At 35.6% G+C, this 27,040-nt stretch overlaps 1 protein-coding gene across 1 annotated transcript; it reads left to right on the top strand.

Annotated features, from left to right (window-relative positions):
- The first annotated feature begins 4,243 nt into the window (after positions 1 to 4,243).
- LOC123557483 (probable cysteine--tRNA ligase, mitochondrial) lies at positions 4,244 to 22,435 on the top strand. The gene is made up of 13 exons (XM_045348962.2): positions 4,244 to 4,737; positions 6,688 to 6,856; positions 7,357 to 7,534; positions 8,130 to 8,219; positions 8,703 to 8,823; positions 9,481 to 9,614; positions 11,430 to 11,564; positions 13,465 to 13,603; positions 14,275 to 14,389; positions 14,922 to 15,020; positions 16,407 to 16,515; positions 17,484 to 17,596; positions 19,022 to 22,435. Exons 1-13 carry the CDS (start codon positions 4,487 to 4,489, stop codon positions 19,226 to 19,228), a joined length of 1,860 nt encoding a protein of 619 aa, XP_045204897.2. The 5' UTR covers positions 4,244 to 4,486; the 3' UTR covers positions 19,229 to 22,435.
- The last annotated feature ends 4,605 nt before the right edge of the window (positions 22,436 to 27,040 follow it).

Raw genomic sequence — 27,040 nt, 5'->3', positions numbered from 1 at the left:
TATTTTTAAGTGATGAAGTGTGAAAGAAAATTAATTAAAGAATTAATTGATCTGCCATAGCCTGTTCATGCAGCTTTAAAAAGATCTTACAACTCGTACACACACTGAAAGAGATTGTAAGTAATTCTTACAATATGTAGCTTCCTGGCAAACTGGACAGAAAATGAGCCATATATGATTTCTGTGGATGTCTATGAATTATTTTTGTACTTGCAACGTGTGTAAATGTTGAGTTCTGCTCAACCCGGGGCTAGGGGGCGTGGACGGTAGCATAACAGAGCCCGCAACATTTTCGTTTTTGAGCGACGTGTGGAGTGTCCACTTTTTCTATGTTTTTATAGGAAGTGTCTAGGGGTACGGATCCCTACCTCTAGACAAGCCTGTTAAGGGTTTTCCTACCTCTAGACAAGCCTGTTAAGGGTTTTCTAGGGGTACGGACCTCCTTTTTCTAGATATTTAGGGTTATTTATATCTTAAATTTTGTTGAAAATGAAATAACAAATAAGACTTAACCAGTGTTCACTTAAAAACTTGGCTTTAAATGGTTTACAGAAACCAGCGTTCACCAGATTGTTTACCTTCTCTTTCAAAACCTAAATAACCGAGGAACTCCAAATGAATACACTGATTAATGGGTGAATCTTACTCTTAATGTTAAATGAATTCTATTTGAAATTTAGCAAAAAATACATTAATAAATAAATTAGGCATGATAATATACACCTATTTATTTTGTTATTTAGCAAACTATATTGATAATCGGCACGAAACTGATTGTTTAATAATCGACATTAAATAAAAGAAGCTGTTTCTGAAAACGTCCCTTGTATCTCGTAACGGCTACCAAATGTGTGGAAATCATAAAAACACTAAGAATTAATTATCATTAAAAATATTTTTCCCAAAATATTTAACATTGTTTTGTTTTCTTAATCGTTATATCTTTTTTTTCTGCAAGTTCAAATCCTTGTGATTTATTTGGTGTTACTCGGTTAATTACGTTCCGAAAGATGCAAGTTTAAGGTGAATTCTGATGAAGACTTATTTGTTATTTAATTTTCAACAAAATTTGAACTGTAAATGACCCTTAATCTCTAGAAGAACGGAGATCCGTACCCCTAGAAAACCCCTAACAGGCTTGTCTAGAGGTACGGATCCGTACCTCTAGAATCAGATTCTAGAGGTACGGATCCGTACCCCTAGACACTTCCTTTTTTATATGAATCAATCACCACGATATGTCAGGCCTATCACAGCAAAGCGCCTAGCAGTAAAAACGAGCGTGTGTATGCCACAAGTCCTCTAGCCCAATAAGTATACTTTAGATGCTGCTTTATATATGTTACGCGCATATAGCCAATCTGCGCATTTGGTAAATCGCGCAGCGCAAATAACCAATTTGTTATTTGCGCAACGATTTGTAAATCGGGCAACCTTATTTACATTTGTTATATGCGCAGGGTAACTGTCTTGTGCGTTTGGTAAATGAGTCTGCGCTTTTAACATATGGATGATATCTCCCGATAAAATTTAATCTCGTAAGAGGGCTAGACTTGTAGGCCTACATAAAATTGTTTAATTTTAAAACTGACGGTGATCAGGCACGCGTAAAGGTGTGAATTGACTTGGTCGCTGTGCTTTACATTGTTTAACAATTAAGACTAAAATTGTAAATCTTGGTTTTAAAAATATGTGTCATAAATTTGTTTCAACATCAGTAAATTCATAGCAGTCGGTCACCAGGTTTCAATATCTAAAATATGATACAAGATGCAATAAAACTCAAACATGCGTGAAGGTGTGATTTCCTTCGGATAACACACATCATCCTCTCTATTTTTTATAACTAAAGTATTTTTACTTCATTCGATCACATACAGTCATTTTATACCGGATATTGAACATAAAGGAGACGTATGTAAAAGATTGAATTGCCACACACTTAGCACATTTCACCATATCGCTTTTATCATATTGAAAAAGCGCAATTCTTTTTACCAACGTGAGCATATCTCTTGACATGGCTTAGGTTAAAAAAAAATAAATAAATAAAAAATAAAAAATAAGCAGTATTAAAAGACTATTCTTACAGATCTTTAATACTTATATCATCCTTTAATGTTTTATTTTTTATTTTTTTTTTGTTTGTTGGATTTAACGTCGCACCGACACATGATAGGTCATAGGGCGACTTGCTTAATGTTTTAAAGTAAGATCGATAGAATAACTAGTAATTTTTGTCAAAATGTGAACAAAATTTTACACTTTTTTTTGTAACTGCGCAAGATGTGTGTCCTGCGCTAACAGAAAATCTGAAAATGACCTAATAACTTGAATATCTTATATAAAGCATGTAAACTTTAACTTTGTTTTGCGATTACAATCTAAAATTGTAGCTTTTGCAAATCTGAATATAATGTTACATCCGTAGTCTGTGCGGGATGCTGTTCCTGTGCTAATAGCAATTCCTGAACTGACGCCGATATTTCAAACATATTTCAATTCAAAAAGGTACTATTTATGTAACTTCTTAAAAAATGTTTTCAGACTAGAAAATAATTAGAAAGAAAAGTGATTTTCGTCATAACGAGAACGGAATATTAAATTTGTTATCTGCGCAAGGTGTGTGTCCTGCGCTAATAAAAAATTTGGAAATAATCATGGTAACTTGAATATCTTTTATAAACCATGTTAAGTTTACCATTGTTCTACGATTACAGGCTGAAATTGTAGCTTTTGCCAAAATGAATATTTTTTCACATTTGTATCCTGCGCGCGATGTCGGTCCTGCACTAATAGCAAATCCTGAAATGACGCCGATATTTCAAACATATTTCAATTCTAAAAAAATACTATTTATGTAACTTTTTAAAAATGTTTTCAGAGTAGAAAATAATTTGAAAGAAAAAGTGATTTTCGTCACAACGAGAACGAAATATTACATTTGTTATCTGCGCAAGATGTGTGCCCTGCGCTAACAAAAAATCTGGAATTAATCCTGATAACTTGAATATCTTTCATAAACCATATTAAGTTTACCATTGTTTTATTATTACAGGCTGAAATTGTAGCTTTTGCCAATATGAAATGAATATTTTGTTACATCTGTAACCTGCGCGGGATGAAAGAGAGCTTCTCTTTTTTATCTACTGTTTTAGATTAAGGGCATATTAGAATCGAAATAATTTATAGCAAAACCATGTTTTAACACTATTTATACACTCGGGCATTAATACGTCATACAAATAATTTCACTCGGGCTGCGCACTCGTGATATTATTACGCCCGACGTATAACCGCCCGTCGTACATAAATAGTGATAAAACGCTCTTTTGCCATAAATTATTTCTTAATTAAATGTCATGTGCTAGTACATGAAATCACAACTTCGGGAATGCTTCATTGACTTGTAATTAAAATTAATTAGGTACAAGTACATGCATTTCAAGATATATATTTTATTACAATAAAAACGATATTTTGCTAAGTGTGTGCTCGGTCGAAGTAGAAAATGATAAGAATAGCCTAAAACATACCAGAGGATGACGTATGCAAGCCAGAGGAAATCACACCTTCACGCATGTTTGAGTTTTATTGCATCTTGTATCAGATCGGAGATATTGAAACCTGGTGACCGACTGCTGTGAATTTACTGATGTAGAAACAAATTTATGACACATAATTTAAGTAACAAGATATTCAACATTTGACATTTATATTTATTAATAAATTGACCAACTGCATGATTTATCAAACACGAAATGCAAATTACTGATATTTAAAGTTACATTTGTTATTTGCGCTGTACGTTTGGTAAATCGCGCAGGGTAAATTTATCCTGTGCAGCATATAACCAACGTACAAAAATTTGTTATATGCACTGCGCGTTTGGTAAATAGCGCAGATTGGTTATTTGCGCTCAACATATATACAGCCGAATTATACTACGACTGTCGCACTTATATACACAACATTTTGCTACATTACGCATTAGTTTGCTCCATTACTCTACATTACTGTATAAAGGGAGACTTAATCAGTTGGGTTCATTTACGCGGATTCGTATTTAAATTAATTCGTAACCATAATAAACGTACCAAACTTCGATAACCAGTATAGATACACTTATAAGGCATTATATCAACTACGTTACTCTTATCTGCATCAATGATTATTATAAATGCAAACTATTTTGCAAAAACGAAAATAGACCGAATATGAAATATATCTAGAATGTACGAGGTCACTCGGGGACGTGTTGTCATTGGTACGAATCGAATTTCTATCGGCGACTTTTCGGACACTCCAATCAAGACGATAAATAAAAGATATGGTGTTTGCACGAGTTTTGTTCCTAAGATAGCACCTGAAATCTGCAATCCCGAATAACTTCTTAACAAAATGAAAACCTAATCGCATTTTTGTTTCATGGAAATTTCTCGGCAGCATTTGTGACCTTTTGACCCAAAACAAAACTTCAACAATTATGAATCCTACAGTAACACGGTGTTTTCATTGTTTGAAATGTTTGATTAGAAAATCTGATCGTTTTAGAAAAACTTTGAGCAATTTAAATATATTAAACAATGTCTATCAAGTTCGGACAATGTCTGTGGCCACAAAACCAGAACATGAGTGGATTGAGCCAGTTGGGAAAAGAACTGGACTTTTGGTTTACAACTCGTTAACAAAGCGAAAGGATGAACTGATTCTTCCAAAAGGAAATACACTCTCTTGGTCAGTATAATGTAACATTTGAGCCGCGCCATGAGAAAACCAACATAGTGCATTTGCGACCAGCATGGTCTATGGATCTGGATCCATGCTGGTTGCCTCTCATAGCATGGCTTATTTCATTTTTTAATTGATATATTTGTGCACAACCAGTTTCCAACTGCTTAACAAGTTTTCTGTCCAATTTTGTTCAAATGCAAGTCCAACACTTTGGTTTATTTTCTCAGACACTTTCTATCAGCATTATAAGTGTCAAGTTTCAACTTAAGTTTCAAGTTTCTTACTAAATTCCTGGCATGATCCAAAGTGTCGGTAGCGATGAAAATTTCATCGGAAATTTCCTCTCTGACGCGAGTGGAGATATTGCCCATAAGGAAATAAATCAATATTTCCTAGGATCGCGTCAAATTAGTTGTAATAGAATTAAGTCATGTTGAAAATTTACAACCTAAATCAAACTGTGTGTTGTATTTTCACTCCAACAAAAAGAAACAGCACTAAACTTTTACTGTAGGTTGTTATGTAGTACAGCTCTGCATTGACCAACAGTGTAATTTAAAAACAAGTTTTGTTATCCCATGTCAAAGGCGGAGGGATACAGTTTTGGCGTTGTCCGTCTGTCCGGAGCCATATCTAGTAAGTGGTTTGAAATATTTAAATAAAACTTCATATTCATTACTATAGGGAAATGGGGCCCGTCAAGTTTCAGTCAGATTGCCCAAGTATTGAAGTAACCCCAGAGTTATGGCCCATAGTAGTTTCTAGTGTTAACTATATGGGGTACTATAAATATGGCAATTTCTGCTTCATAACTTGTGACATATTTGACCTAGAACTATGAAACTTAAATTGAATTTAGATCAACACATAATTTCGTCAGGATCGCTTAAGTAACTTCAGAGTTATTGCCCTTTAAAGTAATTATTTAAAAATCAACATATTGGCCTTGGTCACACATTTTTTTTTTCATTTTTTTCTTTCTTTTTTTTAAACAAACCTTCCATGACAATTTATCAACATGCAATATTGTACCCTCCCCACTTTCCAGATTGTGCTCTCTTTAAAAGGACATCTGTTCTTTTAAGTTCAAATGTACATGTTAAATAGCAACATACAAAATCACCAACTCATATCCTTGGTGATACTCTGGATTTGCCCATCTCCTCGATTACAGATCTACATACATTGTGTCAGCCAGTTCCATACAAAGACCACTCAACTATGCACTGCTTGGACAAGTAAAATGTCTTGCAGTACACAAAGTGATGTGCAATGTAAATGTTATGTTCTTCACTTATTAAACTACTCGAATACAATATTTCGTTCTTGTTATACTTCAAGCTCACATTTCAAATAAATTCTAAAAGCTAAGCCTATTACAGTTAACATATTCCATTCAAAATAATTTCATTAGTCAGGATCAACTTAACATACATTTATTATGTACACTTAAAATCGTTTTCTGTTAAATTGATCCTGACTAATGAAATATTTTGCTTTTTAGTAACATCCTTTTAAAAACTTTTTGCCTGATATATTTCTTTGCCATTCCTCACCACAAACCCATTCCGCGGGCGATACCAATTCATCAAATTTGCTTGTTGGTACAATGCAAGTGACATGCATTTTATTTGTTTATTAATTACCTCCCTGATAAAATATTTCTGTCATTATATTTTTTATTTATTTTACCTTACCAATTAAAAAAAAATCTTTAAAATACAGATATTAGCATTTGAAAGCATTTACCAATTATAGATTTACAGACATTTTCAAACTTCATAATGTCTTCATGAATTATATGACATATACCGGTAGTTTATATACATTGTTAGTATGTTGCTCTATTACTTAGAAGATGTTGTATTGGCATGCTTTTTGCAATATGTTTTCTGAAAAACGACCTTAGGCGGGGGATGTAGATAACTCTGTTACAAATTCTTGTGATTTTAGGTATGTGTGTGGTCCCACAGTTTATGATGCTTCACACATAGGACATGCCAGTAACTATGTTAGATACGACATCGTCCGGAGAATTCTGACAAATTTCTTTGACATCAATGTGATCTATCTTATGGGAATTACTGACATTGATGACAAGATAATCACAAAAGCAAACTTGGTAAGTACATTACATTGGCAATTTACCATGTCTAGAATATTGATACATTGAAAAGAAGAATATTGTTAAGTCAAGTTGCAAATACTGAAAAATCGTATAATCTCTTTGACGTAAAATTTTGTGCTTTTAACCTCATTTAAAAACTACTTTGCTCTGGCTTAAATTTGTTGTTTTCGGAGTTTAAACATAAAAAAGCAGAACAAACTTTTCTTTATTGGTATTTAATTAATGGATTGGCACAAACATGAAATGCAGAAAAAATTATTCCCCCACAAACTTTGATAATTTGTAACTCGAAAATTAGATTACAGTTTAAGTTTTAGCCAATCGTATCAGTACTAAGTACACTGGTTTGGCTCAGTGCATTTTAAGTAGTCACTTGATATGGATTTTCATCATGAAAAAGAATATTTTAGTTTAAAATTAACTTTTATGATGGCTACAAATTTACATTTAGTGTCCATTGATGTATTGATGCACATAATATTGTTACATTACAGCTTGAGCAGGAGTTCACGGCTATAACATCTCACTATGAGCGGGAATTCTTTCAAGAAATGTTAGCGCTGAACATCATGCAACCAACAGCCACGTCTAGGGTTACAGATTATGTCCAGGAGATTATAGACTTCATACAGACTATACTAAACAAAGGACATGCATACGTAGCTGAAGACAGTAAGCACAGTTCTTGAGTTATGATTTAAATCTCTTTCATTTTGACTTAAGGGAACACCATTTCTAAGCAGTTTAGACCCCTGACTTCCATTTACTTGCCTTTCACCTTGGTTCGAGCCAAGCTGGTTGTAATGTGAGAAAGCCATGCAGCTGGCTTGTGGAAGGTCATTGGTCTTCCCAGAAGCCCTTCTTTGCCTGAAATTCAAATAATGCCAGACATGCAACTTGGGTCATAAGACTTGAATTGTTTGTCAGTGTGACATAAATCCCCACAAAACAAGTGAAGAAACTTTGATTTCACTTATTTAGAAATATATGTGTCCTTTTATTACTAAAACCAATTTAGCAAAGCATATGAAATAGAAGTAAATATAATTTTATTTATCAGTTAACTGGAAATATCAAATCATATGAGGTCCACCTTACAAGCACATTTCATGTGCAGTTTATGAAGCATTACTTTGAGTGTCATTAACACAGTGTCACAGTACTTCTATTTTTTTTATAGTGGCATTAAGTGTATACTTCAAACCAGTATTGATATAACATATAAGAATTTTATAACTTATATTTTTATATCCTGTTTTTATTACAGAAAGTGTTTATTTTGATGTAGTCAAGTATGGTAACTATGACAAGTTTGTGCCCGGTCTGGCCAATACAGCAACTCCAGGAGACCCGGGAGGTCAGTTGCCATAGTTCTTTTTAAAGAAGCACATCTGCAGATTTAAATCTTAACCCTGAGCCTGCTGCCAGCAAATGATTCTGCCTTTGCGACCAGTGCAGACTAAGTTCATGGTCTGCACTGTTTGCTGTTCAGTCGCTATTCAGTCAGAAAATTTGCAGTGAACGCCCTTTTGAATAATAAGTGGTATTGCCAAAATTGAATGATGGACCAGTCCATTTTAGAAATATAGCCGGGTAAAGGTTAATATCAGAATTTTCAAAATTGCAGTCTATATTAAACATAAAAAAATATGTATCGGTATTATTTTAGGGTTCCAGAAATTGGGTATCTGGAGCCGATAACAAAATCTTAAAAATTGCGTGCACACAACGTCAAAGTGAATAATGATCTCTTTTTTTTATATCAATAAGTGTGAGAAATATTATGATAGTTTTGTCTCTTTGAATATTCAGTATTTAATATAAACTACTGCATTTTTAGTAAAAAGAAGTGTTCGAGATTTTGCTTTGTGGAAATCTGTAAAGCCTGGGGAGCCGTACTGGTCTTCACCTTGGGGCCCTGGCAGACCTGGCTGGCATATAGAGTGTTCTGCAATGGCAAGGTAAAATAAAGCAGATTGTAGAGATAGCTGTTTAAAATAGTAAAACTGTCAATGCTAAACACTGGAAATTCATGAATTATTATATTATGTTGAATTGGTAGTCTGCACAACAATTTTCTCTGATATCTGTTTTCACTTTATTAACCTTTAGCCTGCTGGCGGCAAGTGATTCTGCCTTTGCGACCAGTGCAGACCAAGGATCAGCCTGCATGTCCGTGCAGGCTGATCATGGTCTGCACTGTTCGCTGTTCTGTCAGTAGATTTTCAGTAAACACCCCTTTGATAAACAAGTGGTACTGCCCAGTTTGAAAGATGGACCAGTCTGTTTTAGAAATTTAGCAGGTTAAGGGAGGGAAAAATTGCTGATTATCATAACAGATCCACTACTGAATTATTCTGTTATGTCCATACAGCTAAGTATAAAAATGCTTCAGATAAAAGAGAAGCTATGATTACCTAACACACCATAATTAAAAGTGGTAGAAAAAAATCTTCAGTACACTAATATTTGTGGAGGATTACATGGTTATTCATTACCCAATTGCCGCCTTAGATTTGACTTTTCTTAGACTTCGTAATATAACGTTTATCTTAGAATAATTGTCCTATAACTCTGTAGACAGCACTTTTTACAGAAGATGTTTGATTATTTCATAGCCGTGTGTTTGGAAGCAGCATAGACATCCATTCCGGAGGTATGGACTTAATGTTTCCTCACCATGAAAATGAGCTTGCCCAGTCGTGTTCCTATCATGATGTTCGACAATGGGCAAACTACTGGATGCATACAGGTATAGAAGGAGTATCTTTAATAAGGTGTTTGGCAAGGCTGCTTGCGGAGAGCGAAGACATAGTCATCCAAATGGCTGTTTGGTGTATTTGCATTACAGCATTAGTGCAATTTCTTTTTTCCAAGGACAATAACTTTGGAATGTTTACCTCAATGAGTTGGAGTGTCATTCACAAACCCTCAGATTACCATCTCAAAGGTCAAGGTCACAAGTGGGGGTTAAAGGTCATTTTAGAGCTTTTTCAGGCCATAAATTTGATAAGTATGGAGCAATCTTTTTTTTATTCAGCATTAATGACCTCCTCCATGAGACAGGGTGTTGCATGCATACTCAAGGTCCCTATCTCAAAAGTCAAGGTCACACTTTGGGGTTAAAGGTCATTTTAGAGCTTGTTCGGGCCATAAATTTGGTAAGTATGGAGCAATCTTTTGTATGCCCCCGAAGGGAGGCATATTAGTTTTCAACTGTCCATCCATTTGTTAGTTTGTTCGTTCGTTCGTCACAACGTTAACTTTTTGCATGAAGGCACTTTACTCGCGAACCACTGCACCCAGGACCTTCAAACTTCACATGCTGATAGTACTATTGAGTACACAACCTCTACTGACTTTGGGGTCACCATTTCAAAGGTCAAGGTCACCAGGTCAAACGTTAACTTTTTGCATGAAGGCCTTTTACTCGCGAACCACTGCACCCAGGACCTTCAAACTTCACTTGCTGATAGTACTTACTGAGTACACGACCCTTACTGACTTCTGGGTCACCAGGTCAAAGGTCAAGGTCACCAGGTCAAACGCTAACTTTTTGCATGAAAGCACTTTACTCGCGAACCTTTGCACCCAGGACCTTCAAACTTCACATGCTGATAGTACTTATTGAGTACACGACCCTTACTGACTTTCGGGTCACCAGGTCAAAGGTCAAGGTCACCAGGTCTAACGTTAATTTTTTGCATGAAGGCACTTTACTTGCGAACCACTGCACCCAGGACCTTCAAACTTCACATGCTGATAGTACTTATTGAGTACATGACCCCTACTGTCTTTGGGGTCACCAGGTCAAAGGTCAAGGTCACCATGTCAAATGTTAACTTTTTGCATGAAGGCACTTTACTCGCAAACCACTGCACCAAGGACCTTCAAACTCCGCATGCTGATAGTACTTACTGAGTACACGACCCCTACTGACTTCGGGATCACCAGGTCAAAGGTCAAGGCACTGTGGGGACATTTGTCATCATCATTGACAGCTCGTTTTATTCAGCATTAATGTTCACCTCCATGAGACAGTGCCGCATGCATACTAAGGTCCCTATCTCAGAAGTCAATGTCACATTTAGGGGTTATAGGTCATTTTAGAGCTTGTTTGGGCTGCAACATTTTTGAAGAAAAAAAAATGATATCTAAAAAACATTTCTACTTACCTTTTTCACAATGTTGCACTTTTAGTTCAATATATAGTGAATAAATAGAACGAAACAAAGCAGGGCAAAGTCACATGGTAAAAGCATGAATTTAAGTTTAAATTTATATCCAATAAATGACAGTCAATGTAACACTTATCTTGTTGGACATGATTGATTCTGCCTTTGCGACCAGTGTAGATCATGATCAGCCTGCACATCCATGCAGTCTGATCATGATCTGCACTGTTCGCTATTCAGTCAGTATCTTTTTGGTAAACACCCCTTTTAACTGTTAATAGTATTGTCCAAATTGAAAGACGGACAAGTTCATTAAAGAAATTTAGCATGGTAAGGATTAACATAATGGTGTTACTATCATCATAATTAAACATTGAAGTGTTTGGTTGTAGGTCATCTTCACCTGCAGTATGATCCGGATAAAATGTCCAAGTCTTTGAACAATGTTATTGCAACATCAGAACTACTGGAGAAGTACTCGGCCAATCAGTTCAGAATGTTCTGTATGCTCACACATTACAGAAATAGTAAGTATGTTTTCTTAAGGTAGTTCTGCACGTTTGGATCGAAACTTTTTCTACAATGTAGAATTTGATTAAACTCCAATTTTTCAAAACTTCAGAATATACCTTGAAAATACAGCAAATAAAAAAGATAGGGTCGTGTGCTTGATTTTTTGCTAGACTGATTTGAAAAATTTGGACCTCACGCAATATTTCATAATGGGAGTCTATGGGAAAATCATAACTTTCATAACATTTTTGCGAATAGATTTTTTTGTACAATGTAGATTTTGATGAAACTTCTCACAGTTGTAAATAAACACACAGCCTATTATTTGGTGAAATAAAATGTATAGGTCCGTGTGCTTATTTTTGAGATATTTGACCATGATTAAAGAGAACCGGACATTTCACGTTGATTTTAAGACATTATTTTAAATATTTTAACGTACCATATGTTTTAATATCATATTTTGACTTTAGAAATATAGCAAAAGTGCCATTGTAATAAATTTACGCACAGGTTTCGATTTTATCTATAAACTGATTTTCATTTCCGTACGCCAAACCCAGGCTTTATTCTACGTTTTCCAGATAAATGATGTTACGCCATCACTTTCGGTTTTTCACTACCTTAATTACTACATCCCTTTAGGATTTTCTCTTGTCTTTAGTCGGTTTGTTTGTCAGGTCTGGTAAACTATTTGGGTTCACATCGCTAACTAGAGAATGTATATGCCAACAGCAGTCAAATTCATAGTATGATTGCCTGAAGTATATGACCACTATGGTTTTTGGGGTCAGCAGGGTCAAAGGTCAAGGTTGCAAGGATCTTGAGATAGAAGACAGAAGACAGAACTTTAATATCATTCAGTAACTGAAAAGTGTTTGGGTCTTTTTTCATCAGATTTCATAGGATGAGTGCCTGCGGTCAGTAGATGACCACATTTTGTGGTTTGATAGGTCAAAATCAAAGCTTTGCACCAAAATGGCCTCCAGTCAGTAACTGGAGAATGCATGCACCTACAGTTGGGATGATTGCCTGCGATCATCTATTGTTTTGTATGTCAGCAGATTAAATGTAAAAGTCATGATAGCCTTGAGACTGAAACTGGTTTCTGACCAATAAGAACACTTTGGTCTATTACCTTCAAACTTCAAAGGATGATTGCTTATGGTCAGAAAACCTCTATTGTTTTTATGGGGTCACAGTGTCATTGTGACTTAAATCGGTGTCAAATAAATGTAGGTCAATAGGTTCAGTATGATAACTGCAAAAATATCTTAAATCAAGGTATAAAAATTCATCTTGGAGAATGTTGAAAGTTTAAAATGTTTTTGAGGAGTTTCTGTCTGGAAAACATATTGCGTCTATAGAAGCTAGTCCTCTATGTTGATTATTTAATGTCTCCAGTTTTTTAGGTCATCTGATTTTTTGGGGAAAAAAAAAATGAGTTACATGTATTGTCATCACTTGATCGGAGTCGGCGTTGGCGTTGTCTGGTTAAGTTTTATGTTTTGATCAGCTTTTCTACTAAACTATGAATGCTATTGCTTTAAAACTTGCAACACTTATTCACAATCACAAGCTGACTCTGTACAGCAAGAAACATAACTCCATCCTGCTTTTTGCAAGAATTATGGCCCCTTTCAGACATAGAAAATCAGATTTCTTAGTTAAGTTTTGTGTTAGGTCAGCTTTTCTCCTAAACTATCAAAGCTATTGCTTTAAAACTTGCAACACTTGTTCACCATCAAAAGCTGAACTTGTACAGCAAGAAACATAACTCCATCCAGCTTTTTGCAAGAATTATGGCCCCTTTTGGACTTAGAAAATTTTATACAGACAAAAAAATCAGATGAGCATCTGCAGTGCCCTTGCTGTAACTTTTACATCAGATTTAAAAATGTTCATTTATTACAGATATAGAATTTACTGATTTGAAGATGGAAAAAGCAATACAACTGGACAACAAGATTGGCAATTTTCTACAGTTATGTAATGCTTACATAAAAGGACAGTCACCAGGGGGCAATATACCAGAGGCAGAAACAATGCAGAAGTTAGTATATCAGTTTAAAGAAAGAGGCACACATCAAAAGTCCTGTCAGTTTTTTTTCTGAATTTAGAAAATTCATACAATCTTTAGAAATTGTGAATCAAAATGTAAACATATTGATTTACAGAGTTTCAGCACTACATGTGAAAAACCCTTATCTAATGCATTAGTTAGCAGTAGAAAAATTGACGTAAGATATGCTGCTATAAATATTTAATATTAATAACTTAACGCAACTGAATATTGCTTTGTGATATTTTATTGATGCTGCTTTGATAAATTTGATGCACATCTAGATGTGTGCCTCTTTTAAGTCATAGAAAATTTTTTGCAAATGTAGGGAAAAGCTGAGGCAAGGATTATTTTTCATTTGAAATGTAACATAGATTAATAACTAGGTTTGAATAAAGTTGAGTGTTTCAAGGTTGTAAAGTTGCGGCAAGTTATCTTAGCCTCTGTAGAATTTTTGAGTGATACTATTTTAAGAGCTATTAAAACCAATTATACCTTATTCCAAGAAGCTGGCTGGTAACTAGGTCATTGCTGGATAGGCTTAGTCTACTGTAACAAGAAGCTTTGTCTAAAGGATACACAACAGTGGAAGAAGTTAAGGAAGTGTATAAGCCCTCTCAGTCTATTCCCTCCACTTACAATTTACATTCTTTATGCTGCAGGCTGGCAGAGACTGAGGAAAGAGTGAGGACACACCTAAAAGATGATTTCAACACACCTGAAGCTATGACAGCCCTCTTTGACTTAATATCAAATATGACAGTAGGCTTTAGTCAGGTAAAATATGCTTGTATTTAACATAGGCTGCTGTAGTTAAGTGTTTTCTTACTTGTATTACTAAATCTCTTCTTTCTCCCCCCCCCCCCCCCCCCACCCCCCTTACTCTGTATGTACCCTCCTTGTGAGAGGTAAAAAAGCCATCCAGCTAACTTGGGTGCCAGTCTGTGCTTCAGATGATCACAGCAATGCAAACATTGAAAGAGGGAATGTCACAGTATGCTCTGTGTTGTTCTAACACGAAACCAAATGACACATAATGTTCATTACTTCCATATGTAAAGGTAGGCTATGATTTTTTGCTATTAAAAAAAAGGTTCAAAGAAATATTTTGGGGACTAATTTTCGTGAATTTTAAGGTTGCTCCAGTCTATAAAAATCGGATCTCAGCAAACAAATATAATCCCAAATTTATTCTATTTGATTGAAATCACATTTTGTAGTGATGAAATACAGTAAGTAAAATTATGATAAAACTCCTTGGTAGTTTATTGATTGTGTATAGATTAATTATAGAGTTGTATGTTTACAGACTGATGGTGAATGTAGAAGTCCTGGTGTGGTAGCAGCTGTGCAGGTCTATGTCAAAAGGTTGTGTAAGAAACTTGGCTTCCATAAGAAAGGCTGGAAGGTAAAACATTCTCTAGCAAGATCTGTAACTCTAGCAGCTTTAGATATCTAAAATGTTTAGACCTTAGTAGGGGATTTAATTGAATAACTGTTTGGCATTTGAACAAGTATTCAGTTATTTGTTTTGGATTGAATCAAAGTTAAACCATCTATTACATTTTTCTGTAAAGTATTGAAATATAATAGTGAAAAACGTCAAATATGTTTTTCGTTCTTGTGGAACTACTCTTGAACATTGAAGAATTTGAATGACACATCAAAATATGCTTTAGCACAGAAAGTCAGAATATACACAGTTTAAGGCGGTCTATGACACTTACTGGAATTTATTCACCCAAATCCTTAAAGCTTTGTATTTTTTTGTGCCTCAAAAGTTTTTGATGGGTAGAGTGGTTGGGCACTTCGATATGCCTTTGTCTGTATGACTGTATTGCTGTCTGATGCTTACCTGTCTGTTTAAATTTTTGCCATGCATATCTCAAAAAAAGGTCATGAAACATCTTAGGATTGTTATTTAGGATTTGAAATTGTGCATCTCGGATTTTATTTGGGATTTTAAGACCAGAGTTATGACCCATGACTCGGTCAGAAATACACATTAAGGGCCAAACTGTTAATGTGTTGCATGTCTCTCAAAAAGTATTTGACCTAGAGTCTTGAAACCATGTCAGAATATTATTCAGCATTTGAAGCTGTGCACCTAGGGTTTTGTTTAAGATTTCACTTAGATAGGTCAGAGTTATGGCCCTTTATACAGCCAGAAATGTACATAAGGGTCAAAATGCTTGTGTTACACGTCTGTCAAAAAAATATTTTCCCCTAGAGTCATAAGACATGGATTGTTTTTCAGCATGCAAAGCTATGCATTGGGGTATTGCTTGAGATTTCTGTCAGACAGACCAGAATTCTGAAAATATGCTTAAGGGCCTAAAAGTTTGTGTCACATACATCCCAAAAAGAATTTTACCTAGAATCGTGAAAGCATGTAGGAATATAACTCAGCATAAGAAATTGTGCATCTGGGGATTTTAGATTACACTCTAAAGAACCAGAGTTAGTGCCCATGAATTATTCAAAAACATGCATTAATGGGAGAAAAACACAAACCTCAAAAAGGGTATGACCTGAAGTCATTAACTTTAAATTTTGATAGGAATGTTCAGCAAGTAAAGTTATGCATTTGGCTTTTGGGTATTTACTCTTAAACCCCCCACCCCACCCTCCCACGCACACACACACACACACACGCACGCACGCACGCACGCACACACACACACACACCACTCAAAACAAACAAACCTTTTTAGCTTCACTATATATAGAATCTGAATACTGCCTTGGGAGATTCTGACTTGATTTCCAAAACTACAACTTTACTGTTTTACAGATGTCCCAAGACCCCGACAATATGAAGTTAAAAGAGGTACTGGACAATACAGTCAAGTTCAGGTGGAATGTGAGAAATTTTGCAATCAAACAGTCCCTCCCAGGAACAGGTACTTCACTTTACTTATACAATAAGTAGAGGATATATTCCTCTGTTTTCATGAATATGTAATATATCTCACTGAGAAGTGAGTCAGTTTTAATATTTTCATAAATTAATTGTAACACACTTTATCCCAGTATGGAAAACAGAGATGCGTATATGAAAATACTGGACATCTTTTGATGTTACAAAGTCGCACACAACAAAGTTCTGTTTTATTTTATAATTTGCAGCAAAGCGTTGTGAAATTCTTTTTAAGAAATGTTATTTGAATAGAGAAATGTACAGTAAAGAACAAAGTGTGAGTACAGTTTCAGTATATTGGAAATCAATATACAATGTACAAGTAGATCACTCACAGAGTGACTGATATGGATTATATCTCACAGATACTTTCCAGTATATCACTGGGAGCCTCCGTGGCCGAGTGGTTAAGGTCGCTGACTTCAAATCACTTGCCCCGCACCGAGGTGGGTTCAAGCCTCACTCGGGGCGTTGAACTCTTCATGTGAGGAAGTCATCCAGCTGGCTTACGGAAGGTCGGTGGTTCTACCCAGGTGCCCGCTCGTGATGAAATAACCAAACAAAATAAAGTAAATAAAACAGTATATCACTGAAAAGCATAAAATTAGAACAACATGTGTGAGGAAGGTACACATCTGCTATAACACATAAGGTCTTTAGAGATCAAAGGAATTTTAATAAAAACAATAATTCAAGTCTGCGTTCAAATTTAATCATTGCACATTGCCCCTGCATTATTTGTCAAAAAAGAAAGATCAAACAAGTTACAAGTTTGACAGTAAGAATAATGTCTATGGAGACTCCATTGCCATATACAAAGACAGCTATGCCACCACCCCACCCCTTCCCCATTTTCTTATGTAAATAATAGTAGAGCGAGTTTAAAGGTTTGAGCTTTGTGTTTTCCGAATCTTTGCTTTTTGCTATGATTTACTTGCATTATCTTTTCAGAATCACTTCCAAAGAAAGAGAGAAAGAAACTGGAGAGTGATTTCTTCTCTCCGCTGTTGACAAGCTGTGATAACCTTCGATCTGAATTGTCTCATTGTAAAATATCTGTTAAGGTAAGTGATTTCATGATTTGAGCCGCACCATGAGAAAACCAACCTAGTGCATTTACGACCAGCACAGATCCAGACCAGCCTGCGCATCCGTGCAGTCTGGTCAGGATCCATGCTGTTTGCTAACAGTTTCTCTAGCTACAATAGGCTTTAAAAGCGAACAGCATGGATCCTGACCAGACTGCGCAGATACGCAGGCTGGTCTGGATCCATGCTGGTCGCAAATGCATTACAATGTTGGTTTTCTTATGGTGCGGCTCATTTTGTTTCTTAGGATCAAAAGTATGCACTGTACTTTAAAGGGAGTGCCTTTGAGGCCAGATACAGTAGGCTGCCTAAACACAAAATGAAAAATTATGTAAGAAATTACCCCACAGTAGATTTTGTCAGAAATATTACTTTTAAGTGATGATGCTTTAAAATAATGAAATTGTTCTGAATTGTGACAATTAGTCTTTTTCCCTGTTGAAACTATAGTTTTTAGCTCATCTAATTTTTTGAAAAAAAATGATGATTTATTGTCATCACTTGATTGTCTGCGCAGCGTTGCGTTGCCTGGTTAAGTTTTATATTTAGGTCAGCTTTTCTCCCAAACTATCAAAGGTATTGCTTTATCTTGGAACACTTGTTCACCATCAATAACTGACCCTGTACAGCAAGGAACACAACTCCATCCTGCTTTTTGCAAGAATTATGGCCCCTTTTGGACTTAGAAAATATCAGATTTCTTGGTTAAGTTTTATGTTTAGGTCAACTTTTCTCCTAAATTATCAAAGCTATTGCTTTGAAACTTGCAACACTTGTTCACCATCATAAGTTGACCCTGTACATCAAGCAACGTAACTTCATCCTGCTTTTTTCAAGAATTATTGCCCCTTTTGGACTTAGAAAATCAGATTTCTTCGTTCAGTTTTATGTTTAGGTAAGCTTTTCTCATAAATTATCAAAGCTATTGCTTTAAAACTGGCAGCACTTGTTCACCATCATAAGCTGACCCTGTACAGCAAGAAACATAACTCTGTCCTGCTTTTTGCAAGAATTATGGCCCCTTTTGGACTTATAAAATATCAGATTTATTGGTTAAGTTTTATGTTTAGGTCAGCTTTTCTCCTAAACTATTCAAAGCTATTGCTTTGAAACTTGCAACAGTTGTTCACCATCATAAGCTGACTCTGTACATCAAGAAACGTAACTCCATCCTGCTTTTTGCAAGAATTATGGCCCTTTTTGGACTCAGAAAATCATGGGTAGGACAATTTTTCTATTACACAAAAAAAATCAGATGAGCATCGGCATTCGCAAGGTGGTGCTCTTGTTTCATAACCATTTACATAGTTACTGGTGAGAATTTCACTTCAATGTTATGTCTTGGAAAATTTGCTTGATGCTTTGGAGATCACATAAAACACACAGTTTCATGTTTTTTAGGACCATAAGACCTACTCATCGTGGGAGTTTGTAAATGCAGGAACGATATCAGATGAATCACAATGGGAAGAACCAGACAGCCCACAGATATCAAAGTATGAAGATCAAAATATTGTAGAAAATGACAAAAATAATGATAGTGTATCACAAAGTAGTGTATCATCAAAAGAAAACAGTGATCAAACAGGAAGTCATGAAAGAACTTGAAAAGTATTGTGACAGACAGTGAACAGAAGTGTTCATTATCACATTGAAAGTTGCCATAGACTTGTTTGCAAACTAGGAATGGCTAGAAATCTTTAATAGGGAATTTGTAGACCAGTTACAGAGTTGCATGTTGTCATTTATGGAGCTCCCAACCAACCAGTCAGATGCTGACTTTTAAGACTGGTCTCCAAACTCTGTTTATTAAGACTGGTTTCTAAAAATTGGGAGTGTGACTCAATGCAGACCTGGAGCGTCTGTATGAATTACAGACTCCGGTAAATACCGGATTCAAACAATTTTGAACGAAAAGTATCATAAATATATATATTTTATAACCATAGTAATACTAACCCTAACCTTTAGTCAGTATATTATACATATTACACACTAAATGCGTGCTGACATGGTCATGCAATAAATTGCATAATTTTGTCATGCGCTCCTATTGATAATCACTTCCAGACATGCGCAGAAGACCGCTCCAGCTCTGCAATGAACAATGTCACAGTTTTACACCCTTTGGTCCGGAAAGTATGCTCAAGGAGCCATTGTTTTTGAATTCATTGAAGTTTGTTATGTTTGTAGTTGTTTTCTGTGTGAATAATAAACATACTGTCACACATATCATTATGATTTTTGGTGAGGATCTGGTAAAGTTATAATGAAGTAGTGGATAAAAAACCTGCTGTGTGTGCCTGCTTCTCTGGATGGCTTCTCCTCTTTCATCTTGTTCCCATCAAATTCAGATTGATAGGTACCAGCCTTACTTAGCTGTGCAAGGTACCAGCCTTACCTAGCTGTGCATTCCACAATTTTGGTTGATATTTGACCTATATTTATGACACACATCCCGCCTTCAAAGAAGAGGTGGTATATTGTTTTGCTTATTTCTGGTTGTCAGATGACCATTTGGTTAAAGATTGATAAGTGAAAGTGAACAGAAGATGATCGGCATTGTGTTGGGGGTTCACAACATCAAAGGGCACTGTCGCAGTGACCTTAGGGCTGAAAAACAAGTTTTGATGAAAGAAAATCTTGAAAAATTGATAATCATGGGTGTTAAGTTCAAAATACCAGTTATTTTATTGTCCAAAATCCAGATTGTTAGCTGTTTTGACCAGTGTTTCTTCTTGTTATATAATTTATGCTAAATCATGTTAAATTATATTAATTCTACTAACAAGCAATTGTTGAAATAATTAATTGTCTTGGGTGTTTTGACTGTTCTAAGGCTAATAATTGAAATTAATATCTATACTGAGATATGCTAGGCTAGTTTGAAGTGTTGGATTGTTGTGGTTTTACATCTCTTCACAAGAGTTATGTTACAGTGATGTCTGTCTGTCTGTCTGTCTCTGTTAGATGAGATATCCACATTTTCTTTGCCATACATGCAGATGTTGACCTAATATAAACCATTTGATGAGAATGAGTGTCATGAGGACCAACATATCAAGTTTTTATGTTCTTGTGTTTTCACCCACCATGATTGTTTTGTGTTGAATTTTGGTTGGCGTATAGTAAGTTTCTACAGATTAAACTTGATTCCACTCTTAAAATTGCTAGTCAGGTGATGACGAATGCACTTGAGAAGTTTTATATAGTTTTGCACCCTTAACTCCGATACTGAGCTAATTTTTGAGTTGCAGGTGTGAAAAAAAAATCAGAAAATATAAGTAGAGAGCCATGACCACTAAAAGTCTTCCAGCCATAAACAGGCCGCAATTATTTTGCTTAGTTGTGTTCTATGCTTCCAGATGATCTCATTACAGATTTTAATGTATCATATTTAGGACAGAGATGATTACTCGGTTAATCGGATTCGATTCGATTACTAGGTAAAACCGGTTTCAATTTTGCAAAACTGCTAATCGCTCTCAAAAAATAAACATCACGAGTCGTACTTTATCTTTAAACATTTCTTTGACCAGCACATAGATCCACAGTATATTTCCGCTAAAACACATCAACTTGAACATAATCAATAATCTTGGATTTGCATGTCGTGATATATTTGAAATAAAATACACCAAAATATGACTTATCAATTGTCGTACTGCTTGCAAACGATAAAGTCGGTAAGTTACTAATGAAGTCAGCTGCCGGAAGTACCTTGATATGGTCGTCAGGAAATGAAACAGCATTTTTAATATGGCGGCCGATTAACTGGTTTGATTTGATTTCAAACAGATGATTAACTGGTTTCAAAATTTTGAAATCGGCCCAGCCCTTATCATATTACGTGCATATTATGCTAATTGGCATGTGCTTACATTCTTTTTGGGTTTATCTACTTTTACTTGACATCTGTCTTCAGTTGTTCCAATCGTACTTCATTTAACAATTTTATAACAAGTTTTTCTACATTGTTTCTGTTTTTTTGAATACTTGATGAAAGGTATTATTTTATTATTAGTTCAAGTAACTCTAAAGATGGATAGAAGAACCATTTTTATATTCTAAGTAATTCCAACTGAGTCCATTATGTAGGTGTATTGGAACAGCATTCAGTTATTGTTGACATCCATTTTTTCACACAGCTTATATTTCGACTCCTTTTTTGAGCTCACATGAACATTTTCAAGTGGTATAATTGAATGATTTGGCATCCATCATCCTGCATAAACTTTTACCCTTCAACATCTTCTCAGAAACATTGGTCAAAATTACACCCAACTTGGTCAGTAGCATCTATCAAGTTTTGTAAAGAATTTATCTTTGCCCCATTTATGGGCCACCAGAGCTAAAAATAGAACACCTTTTAAATGATTACTTCTCTTGAAGCACTTGATGGATCTTCATCAACTTTAGTCTATAGCATCATTGTAAAGTCGTTTTACTCGGGCATGAAAAATTATTTTTTGATAAAAAAAACTTGATCAGTAATATCCTCGATACAAATATATTTTGAGGTTTTCAGGAAGAATGAATGGGTTGGTTTTTGGAACACATAGAATCGATGAATCAAAAAGTTATTCTTTGTTAATGAAGGAGGTTCCAGCTATTTTCTGATGGAAGATGGCAAATTTTTGGGAGCAGGTAAAAGTAAAGTCAACACAATTATGTACTGTGATGATAAGAGAGTTTGATGTTGATTATTAATAAGTTTTGATGGTATTGAGCATATATTTGTTCTTTTTGTATGCAGTATTTGAACTCCAGTTTGTTAAATATGTATGTTATGATTACCATAAACAGTGAAACGATTGAGGTTTCTGTTTGATGTTTTCTTTTTTTTGTCTGTTTAGCTTCCCCATGCTGCAGCATACCAGTATATTGTATACTGCCATATTGTTTAAAGCCAGACAAAGTATTATTATTATGAAAGGAAAGTTGTCAGTCTCCCAGATATTTGAAGTGTTTTGTGTGCCACTCTCAAAAGAAGAGAATTGTATTGTTTTATGCAGGTTGGTCAGTCCATTGATTATTCAGGAGACAACTTGTTAAGTGTTTGATAAATAACTGCAGAAGGCTTTAGCTTACAGTAAAAATCCCCCATCAAAAAAAGCACGGTATATTGCTTTGCTCATTGTTCGTTGGCTGGTCTGTCTGTCAGTAACTGAAGATTGTTAGGTCTAAGGATTTCCAAACTTTACAGGATGATTGCCTTTGGTCGGCACATGACCCTTATTGTTTTAAAGGTCAATAGATTAAAAGGTCAAGATCGCAGAGTCATCGGGGACTAATAAATGTTTCTGTCCACTTACTAAAGAGATTGCCCTACAGCTGTCTTAAAAAAAACTTAAAAAGGTGATTGCCTGAGGTCAGTAGATGATCTCTATTATTTTGGGGGTAAGTAGGTCAAAGGTAGAAGTCACAGAGACCTACAGTCGAAAAACGGTTTCTGCTAGATAAATGCAGAACGCTTTAGCATAGAGTTGTCGGACTTCATTAGATGATTGTCTTACGTCTTTAGGATCAGTAGGTCAAAAGTCCAGGTTACATTGGTCTCGAGAAGTATTGCCTATGTTTCACAGATTTTGCCTTTTGGGATCAGTATGTCGAAGGTGGGGTCACAGTGACCTTGTAACAGAAAACTGTTCCCGGTCAATATCGGAAACCTTTCCTGGGTTTTCAAATTTCGTAGAACGATCGCATGTGGGCGGGAGATGACTCGTATTGTGTTTGGGTCAGTGTCTTAAGTGTTTGATCACAGTGACTGGAATCTAAATGGTTTCCACTTCTTGGAGAAAGCTTTGGCCCATGGTTTTTAGTCATCAGTAGATTACCCCTGTTGTTTTAGATTTCATTTGATCGAAGATTGTAATGGGGATCAGTAGGTAACAGTTGAAGATCACTGACCTCGAGATTAAAAGTAGTTTCCTATGACCATCAAACTATTTACACGCAGTACTATTGTCTATGGTCAGTAAATGGTTAAAGGTTAAGGTCTGTGTGAAACCGAGATTGAAAACAGTTGATGGTCAATAATGATAAATTCTTGGCTGAGAACTATCAAACTTCACTGGAAGACTATTATGGTAGAGCTTATCCCTCCTGTTTTGGGATCAAATTGTTTTTAGTCAGTAGATGATCCGTTTTTAGGGCCAAAGGTCATTGTCACAGCGACACCGAGACTAAAATGACTGGACCTTTTTGGTGGATACCGCTCTGGCCTATTGCCATCAACTTCGTAGCATGGCAGTCTGTAGACGACTGCTATTTTTCAGCGTCATTAGGTCAAAGGTTAAGGTCAAAGTATACTTCGTACTGAAAATTACGCAGCCGGTTACACTCGACAGGGTATTGGGACATACGCTTTAATATTTGCATTACTTTATCATAGTACAAATTAGAATTTAATTAACAGAGTCCACTTCACAATTTTAGATGACGTTTATAGTAACGTTATGTCTTGGTCCACCCGACGGTGAAGGTATGCTTTAAAGCCATCGTGATGAATCCACTGTCATTACCATCGCTCACAGCACAATAAGGTTGTTCATCTATGGCGCAAATAGTTGTTTTGAGTGATGGACTATTGATAGTTTCGCTCGCTCAAAAGTATGAACTCGTGTTTGTCGAACTCATTACCTGCGGCCTGGAGCAGGTATATTGGAATGCAACAAGTAGTGTAGCACATGGGGACTGGATGATTTCACGTGACTTTTTACCGATATGCGATTGGCTTATCGAATTTATGGAACGCCGTTTTTGCAATAAAGCTGGCACTGTATATGATATATAGGGAAATATTTGTGACCTGCATTACTCATTCATTATTTCATATAATTTATTCAAACTTTCAGGAATGTTCAATATTGATATTTAGTTGTGCATAAAGGATTTTTCAAATTGCTCTTTAGTTTCCTGGATTATGGTCCTGTGTTGTCTTGCTCTATATATGAACTAATTCCAGATGAAAGCATGAATCACATTTGCGATAGCTCTAGTAAAGTATTTCAATAGTCAAGGAATGTGAGTTGAGCTTAAAGTTATGTTATACATGAAAGGGAATATAGTTTTTTTTTGCTCAAAACAATAACTTTCAGAATTAAGAAATACATATTTCATATATCTACCTGTAAATTAGTAGAATGGGGTATTATTTCCTACATCTAAGCGTAATTGTATAATAAAAAAACAAGCACGTTTGTCACCCATAAGTTTCTTTTTTAGACGAAGTGGTCACACATACATTAATAACAATTTCTGGTCTGTATAACTTCTGGCCGCAGGAAATCTTTCGACTTGTTTATCATGTGGTAAAACAAGATGATCACCGACAGTATGTATACAAAGTTTTTGGAAGTCCCGTTTTTTCCCAGTTATTGACTTTCGCAAAGAACTATAAAATACACTTTTTATAGCTCTTTGACTTTTGTAATTTGGCAAAATGTGCACTACAGTTTGATTAACATTTTCCGTTACAAGGTTTTCACTTAATTTTTCTTTAATTATAAGACAATATCATTTTTACTTCAGATCATTTGTTAAAGAACTCCAGACCAAAGGTTATGATAAGACATTTTTGAATTTTTGATTGATATTGATAGAAAATGTTCATGTAAAAACTTTAAAACTTTAAAAGGATATATAAATATAAATTTTAAGGACCAGACATAACACTAAAGAATCTTCAAAATAAATAAAAAGTTCTTTTAACCCCCTCCTCCCTTTCCCCCACCCGACACCTGCAGAACAATGTATAACTCATGACTGTATCTTGTAAAATTAAAAAAAAAAACTCTTTTAACCCTTATCATGCTGAACACGATTGATTCTGCATCTGCGACCAGCGTAGATCATGATTAGCCTGCACATCCACATCCGTGTAGTCTGATCAAGATCTGCACTGTTCACTATTCAGTCAGTACTTGTTTGGTAAGCACTCCTTTAAACAGTTTATAAAGATGGAAAAGTTCATTGTAAAATATTTAGCACAGTAAGGGTTAATATCAGGTTGAACCGATTCCATATAGGATATACATGTAACCACACAATATTATGAAATCGGAACCACGAGAAATAGCCAAGTCACAATGTATATGCTAGTGAAACTTCTAACAGCAATAAACCCTCTCTCTCTCTCTCTCTCTTGCTACAAGGCTATCTATTTTCGTTTTACGTGCATGGAATACATATAACATAACAAATAAACGAAAAACAATTTACCAAGGCGTGAACAGGTGTGGACTCGCAAGATATGGTCGTGACCCGAGTGAGGCTCGAACCCACGCGCTCCTAGATGAGAAGCTGACACCATAACCACTAGACTACCGCGCCCTGGCTATGTTGCACACATGTTCGCCGATTATTTATAGCACAAAACAAATAGCACAAAACAAATAATTTTTATTTGAAGTTTATCATGATCTCTGGATTTTATTACCGCTCACGTCGAAAATTAGGCATATACGTCAACATTCGAATCCGTTTTCGGCTGAATGCCAATATTTATACGTATTGTGAATTTTACCTGTATTGTTGGGAGAAAGGTTTTATGGTATTTGAGAAAACACCTGTTCTTACAGTTTGTTCTAACAGCTTGAAACAGCTGTAAATCATGGCGGCAATTTGGAACCAGTGTTGCGTTGTTAATTAATATAATCATAATATTCTGTCTTCATCGTGTCCATGTAAAATAAAACAACAACGTTTCCTGAAGTCTTTCTTGGGGAGGTTTTCGCAGCTCATATCGATGTTTCTTTTGAAGCAGATGAGTCAAGTGTTCTCTGGGCATGGTGACATGTATACATACATTCAAGTACGTAAAAAACGCCTCATCCATATCTGGCAATAATTTCATTCTTCAGGTGGGGCCGCGTTATCACGTGTTACACCACCACTATCTGTATCAGCAGAACTTGGGTGTTACATTTTTAGCCCGACTATTCGAAGAATAGGGGAGCTATCCTACTCGCCCTGGCGTCGGCGTGAGCGTAAGCGTGAGCGTGGGCATCACACAAATGTTAAAGTTTGCGTACCACCCCAAATATTTTCAAAGTCCATTGAGATATTGCTTACATATTTTGCATACTTGTTTACCATCATGACCCCAGTCTGTGAAAAGGAGGAGGCAACTCTATCAAGCATTTTGACTGAATTATGGCCCCTTTTCGACTTAGAATAAATGTTTAAGTTTGCGTACCACCCCAAATATTACCAAAGTCCATTGAGATATTGCTTTCATATTTTGCATACTTGTTTACCATCATGACCCCAGTCTGTAAAAAGGAGGAGACAACTCCATCAAGCATTTTGACTGAATTATGGCCCCTTTTCGACTTAGAATATGCTTATTTTAATGTTAAAGTTTTACTCATTGCTTATATTACACTATCAAGCACTGAGAATAATCGAGCGCGCTGT

Source organism: Mercenaria mercenaria, chromosome 5, assembly GCF_021730395.1.
Source record: "Mercenaria mercenaria strain notata chromosome 5, MADL_Memer_1, whole genome shotgun sequence".
NCBI lineage: Eukaryota > Metazoa > Mollusca > Bivalvia > Venerida > Veneridae > Mercenaria > Mercenaria mercenaria.
This window is presented reverse-complemented; position numbering and strand designations above follow the sequence as displayed.